Source organism: Gigantopelta aegis, chromosome 7 (genome assembly GCF_016097555.1).
Source record: "Gigantopelta aegis isolate Gae_Host chromosome 7, Gae_host_genome, whole genome shotgun sequence".
Classification (NCBI taxonomy): Eukaryota; Metazoa; Mollusca; class Gastropoda; order Neomphalida; family Peltospiridae; genus Gigantopelta; species Gigantopelta aegis.
The window spans coordinates 19,651,507-19,660,467 of record NC_054705.1 but is presented as its reverse complement, the minus strand read 5'-3'; the positions used below and the strand labels follow the sequence as shown (position 1 = coordinate 19,660,467).

At 39.2% G+C, this 8,961-nt stretch overlaps 1 protein-coding gene across 2 annotated transcripts in view; it reads right to left on the bottom strand.

The window, feature by feature from the left end:
• Positions 1–1,160: 1,160 nt before the first annotated feature.
• LOC121377705 overlaps positions 1,161–8,961 on the bottom strand; it is a 28,641-nt gene continuing 20,840 nt past the window's right edge. For both annotated transcript variants that reach the window (XM_041505784.1, XM_041505785.1), the window contains exons 8-11: positions 7,193–7,280; positions 5,394–5,553; positions 3,519–3,660; positions 1,161–1,776 (exon numbers count right to left, since the gene is read on the bottom strand). In XM_041505784.1, coding sequence (XP_041361718.1) covers positions 1,544–1,776; positions 3,519–3,660; positions 5,394–5,553; positions 7,193–7,280 — 623 coding nt within the window. In that variant the 3' untranslated portion in view covers positions 1,161–1,543. The remainder of the gene's footprint in view (positions 1,777–3,518; positions 3,661–5,393; positions 5,554–7,192; positions 7,281–8,961) is intronic.

Below are 8,961 nucleotides of genomic sequence, written 5' to 3'. Positions count from 1 at the left end.
GAGATAGAGGAATATTGTTTGCATGCGATTGGTGGAGGTGGGACCCGTGCACAAACCCCAACCCCACTTAAGGTTCTTTGGTATATATCGATCGACATTCGATAAGAAGGCAAGACCTAGGTGCCGCGTGATATTCATATTCACAATAATTCGAAACCGTTCTTATACACGATTTTTACAGCAAATGAAGTGTTTTTCGATTTACCCATAGTTGTCCTCAAAAAAAATAACAAGAATGTCGACTAATACTTTCAATGAATTTATATACCTATACCTACTTGTTCTTTACGTGGTTACCACAGTGCTACAAAGCACGTGCAGTCAAGAGCGAAATAATGATGTTATTGACCAAGCAATCTATCGTATTTTGAACATTCAGGGCTGTGTCCGCGGGATGAAAAAGTGGGTTGAAGCCATACGGAGTCCGAACCAATTATGCCCTTTGGTTTTTCGCATTAACAACTGTAAAAACATGCCCAACCCCAAACCCCAGCCCCTAGCACCACCCTAAATACTCTATAATATATAATATATATATATATAGCTATATTAATTGATTAGAGACGTATGAGCTTCCCAAATTTTCTAGAGGCAAAATTAATAAATTCATTATTATTATTATTTGATGTTGGTTGGCCTTTGACATTTTATCTATTCACCCCCCCCCTGGTCTTCTGGGTCCGGCCCTGCATTAAATTTATTTATAAATTTGGGAAAGCACATTCCTGCGGTGTGTGAGTGAGATTTGTGTTTATTGACTGTGCTACACCATCAGTTGTGTTAGGTTAGGTATGGTATGCTAAAAATAATTGATATAATAAAAATAAAAATACATTTAATACATTAGCTAAATTGATTAAATATAAAGCACCTACAAGAAAAGGGTTACATGTCTGTTTGTTTACATCTATGTTTAACGGAAAGATTAGGCAATGCTGTTACACACTGCAAAACAATAATAACCTTGATTTAGTGAAACAAGCTATAATGGCCTTCACGTAGCCTCAGATCCCAATCTTTTGATATGCAAATGACCTTAGTTATTTATAGGAGAAATAACGTGCATTCCGAACACACAGAGATTTTGAAAAAGTGGAATTAAGTCAACTTCGTGCATTTTATATGATGATTTGTATATAAAACCTGTCGGGGTTTGGGTTTGTTTTCATGTAAATGCAAAGAAAACAAATATCGAATAGGAAATAAATGTAACATTTGCAAAAAACTTTGGGTCTAAATAATTGAACAGGATAATAGTAGTTATGAAAAGTGTAAAGGTTCATGAGTTGATGCTTTCTCAATCTGTTAGTATCAACTATTGACAAATGAATGGTTAATCGACCAGGGGCCTAATTCACAAAGTTCTCTTGGGATCTGCTAGACAACAAAGCATCCACTTTGCAAGTATTTTAGCGTTGTACTGCGAGATCGCAAAGTTGCGAGACTTTAGTGAATTAGGCCCCACAAACAAAAATGTGGCCTCTTAAGAAAGGTGTGTGCATTATACGGGTGGCCATTTTAAATCGTATTTCTGTCCGTACAGCTAAGAAATGTTTTCGCTTTTCTTCACGTCTTTCCTCCTGTACAGAACACGCCACGTGAACACGACGACGATGATGACGACGATTACGATTAGAACGCTGATTGCGACGACGCCTGCCAAGACGCCGCCACTGAGTCCTAGAAAACTGAATCCTAGATCATCGTCCTTCGCCTTTGTGTCATCTTCGGGTCTTACCCCACCGTTATTATTATTAGAGTCGGCGTCAATTCCGGCTGAAATAAATGAGAAGTGTCTTTATTGTAAAGTGCTTTAATATACTCATAAACAACAGTCAAGCACATTTTAGTTAAAGTTTGTTTTGTTTAGCGACACAACTAGAGCACATTGATTTATTAATCATCGGCTACTGGGTGTCAAACATACGGTAATTTTGGCATATAGTGTTAGAGTTGAAGTTTGTGTTGTCTATCGACACCACTAGAGCACATTGATTTATTAATCATAGCGTATTGAGTGTCAAACATTTGGTAAGTTTAACACATATAGTGTTAGAGTTAGTGTTAGAGTATGTTGATTTAATAATCATCAGCTATTGGATATCAAGCATACGGTAATTTTGACACATGTTTTGTTTATAGACACCACTAGAGCACATTGATTTATTAATCATCGGCTATTGGATGTCAAAGCGCTATTCTATCAAATGTCCATTGGACTACACTGTGCAGGGATACGGACCTGATCATGTATTACGGTTTTGTCGTTCAGATTTTGTCATTTTGAAATAGTCTTGGAATTTAAGTTTGTTTTGTTTCTCGACTCAACTAGAGCACATTGATGTATTAATCATCACGTATGCTATTGGATGTTAAACATTATTAATCATCACGTATGCTATTGGATGTTAAACATTTGGTAATTCTGACATATAGTCTTAGAGTTAAAGTGTGTTGTTGTTTAACGACACCATTAGAGCACAATGAATTATTAATCATCACGTATGCTATTGGATGTTAAACATTATTAATCATCACGTATGCTATTGGATGTTAAACATTATTAATCATCACGTATGCTATTGGATGTTAAACATTTGGTAATTCTGACATATAGTCTTAGAGTTAAAGTTTGTTGTTGTTTAACGACACCATTAGAGCACATGGATTTATTAATCATCGGCTATTGGATGCCAAACATTTGGTAAGTTACTATATACTAGTTGTGGAGCACATTTTACATTAGAAAGATGCCCAGAGATAAATAGACAACTCTGACGGATAGACAACTGGACTGCTGATGGGTAAGCAGGCAGTGTGGATGCAAAACTGGAAGGAAGAAAAGTTGAATGGACGGATGGATGGATGATGGAAAATAAATGAAAAATTGAAAGGAAGGATGGATGGATGGATGGATGGGTGGATGGGTGGATGGATGGATATGGGTGGGTGGGTGGATGGATGGATGGATGGATGGTGGATGGGTGGATGGGTGGATGGATGGATGGGTGGATGGGTGGGTGGATGGATGGATGGGTGGTGGATGGGTGGATGGGTGGATGGGTGGATGGATGGGTGGGTGGGTGGGTTGATGGGTGGGTGGATGGGTGGGTGGGTGGGTGGGTTGATGGGTGGGTGGATGGGTGGGTGGGTGGATGGGTGGGTGGATGGATGGATGGGTGGGTGGGTGGATGGATGGGTGGATGGGTGGGTGGATGGATGGATGGGTGGATGGATGGATAGATGGGTGGGTGGGTGGATGGATGGGTGGATGGGTGGGTGGGTGGGTGGATGGATGGATGGGTGGATGGGTGGGTGGATGGATGGATGGGTGGATGGGTGGGTGGATGGGTGGATGGATGGATGGGTGTACGAAAGGAAGGAATAATTTTGTGGAAACTCGGTTGGGGTGTGTCCGTTAATCAACCTTTGCTACACAAGAATAAGAACAAATTTCTAATTAGGTAAATTGCTTTTGTCTCACCCCAAATGTCACATACCCAATTGCATATACTCACATGGTTCTTTGCGGCCATTGTCGGTATTGATAGTGTCGTCCTGTTTCACATTTCCGGTATTAGACCAGATGTTCATAACCACTTCAATGGTTTTAGTATCAGATGATCCTACATCTCGTTTTCTTCGTTTTCCACAAGTAGCCTGCATATAAAAAATAATAATAATTTTATATAAAGCAAATGAACGGAAAGGGAAGGAATATTTTAAAGACACCTAAGCACATGGTAAAGTTTGGCTATTTGGTGTCTAACATATGGTTATTTTTAGTTTTCCTGCCAAAAAAAGCCACAAAGGATGAATTTGCATACATAGCCGATTTTATTTCATTTCATTTCGACCTATGTTCGTGCTTATACCCATTTAAAGTTCAAGCACGCCGTCCTGGGCACACACTCTCAGCTACCTGGGCTGTCTGTTCAGGGCAGTGAATTACTTGTTAGTGATTAGTGAGAGAGAAAAATATGTGGTGGTCATAGACACATACATATTGAGTCGTTAAAAACTACCTCTGGGTGGGAGCCGGTACCGGGCTGCGAACCCAGCACCTACCTGTCTTTTGTCCGATGGCTTAACCACGACATCACCGAGGCCCGTTGGAAGATTTTAATGTGAGATCATATATATGCATATGCATATGCATATGCATGCATACATACATACATACATACATACATACATACATATATACATAAATATAAATATATATATATATATATATATATATATATATATATATATATATATATATGGAATAACTGGATAGTGCTCAGGTCGAATGGCGAATGCAGCTCGGCAAAGCCTCGCTGCATTCGCCATTCTAACCTTCGCAGGATAAAGCCGATATCTTAAGACAGTAATCAGTTATTTCTTTTATCCTGCAATCCTATAGGTATATCCGGAAAATCGTTATTTATTCCAGTTTTATGTACGCAAATCGAGTATAGTCAACCTAGTAAGGCTTTTGCCGTATGACGTCATACTAGATACATGACGTCATTATATGTAACACGCTAGCTGCATTCTGTCGCATTAAAAAAGCGTTTCTAAACTCTAATTCATAAATAAATATACAATTTTGTATTGTTATCACAAAACTAAAACTTATTTGTATTTACTCTACTTCAACAAATGATTCAAAGAGTGTGTTTATTGAAAATCTATTCTGAAATACTCGAGTCGAGTCGGGCTTATGTCAAAAAATATAGAAATTTATCTAGTCATCATATCTTGCCAATGTATACAGTGATTGCTGGATATATATGTATACATACATACATACATACATACATACATACATACATACATACATACATACATACATATATACATATATACATACATACATACATTGTTGTTACTGTTTCCTTTTTATTTCTTAACAAAATGACAAACAACAACAGCACACACCCACAATCAAAACAACGGCATGGAACAATTTGTGAGGCCAGAAAGGGTTTAATTATCCCCAGCGCCAGTGCGTTAATATCTATGTATGTAACAGTCAACCTCGACATACATACAATATATAGATATTCATGCATCAATACATACTAGCCTGCCAGGTCTGCCCACTGTTTCATGCACGTAAGCGGGATCGACCGCGTAGATTGTAGGCCCCATGCGTGTGGTTGAGTTAGAGAACTTCCTTTTAATGTAAGAGCGTATCGTGGTTAGTTTTGCAATTTGCGGGCGATTCCGTGCCACAGGTTCGAGTCCCAGCAACGGCATGGGACAATTCGTGAGGCCAGAAAGGATTTAATTATCCCCTGCGCCAGTGCGTTAATATCTATGTATGTAACAGTCAACCTCGACATACATACAATATATAGATATTCATATATCAATACATACATATACATATATAAGTAACTTACCGTGCAGCCGGAAGTATCACCTTTTACGCACATTTTAACATCAAATTTGATTTTGATGTCTTGAGAATTCGTGAATTTGATTGCTGTAAACGTGAAGTCGGTTTTTAGGCTGCCCACCTGACGTACCCCTTCCGGTATGACATCACCACCAAGATGGCAGCTGGAATAATAAAGACAGTGTTGAATACATATGTTCGATTATATGCTGTGTGCGGGCGTCTGTCTGTCTGTCTGTCTGTCCGTCTCTCTCTCTCTCTCTCTCTCTCTCTCTCTCTCTCTCTCTCTCTCTCTCTCTCTCTCTCTCTCTCTCTCTCTCTCTCTCTCTCTCTCTCTCTCTCTCTCTCTCTCTCTCTCTCTCTCTAATAGAGAATAGAATAGAATATATGTTTAACGACACCCCAGCACGAAAATTACATCGGTTATTGGGAGTCAAACTATGATAAATGTAAACAGTAAATGATGAACCATATCAATATAAAAATTCAAATGTTAAATTAAAACACAGTGTAAAGAACTGTGCGAGTGAGAGAGAGATAGAGAGAGAGACAGAAGAGAGAGAGAGAGAGAGAGAGAGAGAGAGAGAGAGAGAGAGAGAGAGGGGGGGGGGGAGAAAGAGACAGAGATTGAGTGTGTGTGTGTGTGTGTGAGAGAGAGTGTGTGTGTGTGTGTGTGTGTGTGTGTGTGTGTGTGTGTGTGTGTGTGTGTGTGCACGTACGTACGCATCTACACATACAAACAGAACTGAGTTGAACTGAATATAACATAATACTTCTTCGTCTGTTTGACACATACATAGCTAGTATTATATATTGTATTCTGAACTTTAGTTGGGGTGGGGGTGTAAGAAAAGACGCGAGATGTAGCCCAGTGATAAAGCATTCCCATGTAACGCGGTCGGTCTGGGATCGATCCCCGTCGGTGGGCTCATTGGACTATTTTTCGTTGTAGAAAATGTAGCGGCTTTTCTCTCTAATCATATACGTGCATGACACCATATCTGTACTTATTCCAGTGAGCTCTGCCCTGTGCTGGTTGTCATTTAGTAAACTAATATGTGGTTGGCAGTCCTCTTTGTGGCAGTGCAAGAGGAATGATATCTCCTATAAAGGATATCATCGGAAGTGGCTGTCCTCCTATAAACGGAGCACTAGATAAAGATTAATAAAAAAAATCAACCACTATTTCGTCAAATACCCATTCGACTCTGCATTGTGCAGAGATACGGCACAGGGCCCCCTTCCACGAAGCGATCTTAGCACTAAGATCACCTTAGTGCATAAGGTAGCTATGCACTTAAGGTGATCTTAGGGCTAAGATCGCTTTGTGGAACGGGGTCCTTGAGCCTATTTCACTAAACATCGTGAGCCAATTTTACGAAGCCTGTTTTTCTCAGTCTAAAACAGGCTTCGTAAATTCCGTCTCGTAAGTTTACGTCTGCAACTAGCAGTTATACCGGACATTCACTTACATGTGTTTGACATCTATTTCACGCAGGAAATTACATCATTACGGAAAATGGAGCATTCTAAGGACGAAGGAACATGAAATATGTGCACTTTTAACTATATTTGTTCTACCATAATAGCAATAAGAATTGTAGTTTAGTCGTAGATTTACGTTTACGTGCAAAACTAGGCTTACGATGTTTTATGAAATTGGGCCCTGATCGCGTATTTCCGTTTTGTCGTTTAGATTCTAAAAGAAGGTCAAAGATAGAGTATGCAATGAGGCGGAATTTGGAAGGAAACCTGTTGAAATTAATAGGGAAAACTACAGCCCAAACATACAAAAACCCTCACCCATTTGAGATGATAGGCACGGTTTTCAGTTCTTCTCCCGCTTTGTTGTTCTCAACAGTCAGACTCTTGACCAGAAAGTCTTCAAAATCTGACAAAAACAAAGTAATCAATGTTCCAATAACCAATACAAAAACAACAGAATAATCAAAATCAACACGGCTGTAAAAACGAATCTTAAAGTCAGATCAGGTCAGGTAGGTCAGGTCAGGTCAGGTCAGGTCAGGTCAGAGGATTTTACGTGCACATTCAGAGTAAGCTGTTGTAGCTCACGCCTGTCATGGGCACAGGTGTCGGCCTCGGTCGGCTCCTCCGTCCATGACAAGATCTTAAAGTGACAGACCATAGTTTTAAAACGCTAAGGCATATTATGTTTCACTATTAGAGCCATTTTTGATAACGCACGTGCGTCTGAGAAGTAACGGTTATGAAGTCGAGTTTTTATTCTGTTTTTAGAGGGTATTTCACCGTTTCAACGTCACAGACTTTTGTTTCACTCTGTTGTAACTTTATCCAAGTGTTCATTTCAACTTATTTTCGTGCTTGTATCCAATTAAGGTTCAAGCACGCTGTCCTGGGCACACCCCAGCTATCTGGGTTGTCTGTCCAGGACTGGATTAGTTGTTAATTGTTAGTGGTTAATGAGAGAAAAAAAGGTGTAGTGGCCTTACACCTACCCACTGAGTCGTTAAAACTCGCTCTGGGTGGGAGCCGGTACCGGGTGACGAACCGAGTAACTGCCAGCCGATGGCTTAAATTAACTAAACTTAGTGTCCATTTTTTAAGGGTTGAAACTAGGGTCTGGGACTTTAATGGATATGTGGTAATATCTGAAATAGTACAACGACAGCATAAACGTACTCACTGCAAAGAACCAATTAGGGGATAACCGTTCTGTGTTTTCCGATTTGCGGACGTATATCGGTGATTTTATGTCGAAATTTAGTTTTATTGGCGACGCGTTAGCGTTAGCGGAGCCAATAAAACGGTATTTTGCGACTTTAAGACCACCGATACACGTCCGCAAATTGGAAAACACAGTAGGGTTGTGCCTATTCTAATTTCAACTGTTTTATTACTTTTTCTGAAATAAACTATAACAGACTTCCCTAAGATTATAGTGTCATTACAGCGACGTCACTCAGGAATGATTCCTACGCTCAACAAATAAGTACGTCGTTGTATAATTTTGTAATAATTAATTTAAAATTTCTTCTCAACGTGAACGGTATTCTCGAGTAAGTATTAATTGATAACAATTATAACAACACTAAAATAGGGCAATTGTTTGAAATAATAAACGACCTTGACATTAGCAAATCATTGGTTTTTAAACTACGATGAGCGTGTTAAGATTTACTGCTGTTGGAAATTTGTGCCATAATTGTGTACACACGTGGAGTGTTGAATTGTGGATTTCAAATTGTTTTCGGTAAGTGACATTTATTTTTGTACATCTCAATCATTTAAAAAAAATAATAATAATAACATTTTCGTTTTCCTAGGCAAATTGTGCAGGTTGTGAGTTTGCTTTCGCGGGGTTTGGTGGAATCAGTGCAGACGTTTCGCCAACATTAATGCCGTGTATAATTGAGGAATATTTTCTTTTTTGTTTTTCTGAGGAGTCTGCATTATAACTCCTAACACTCGCTTTACTGCGATGCACCGAAATTTTCGTGATTTCCCGAGTTTCCAAACGTTTCCAGTCAACATGAAAATCACCACAATATTTTTGACCGACGTCTGACATTGTTGTTGATAAACAAACCTGC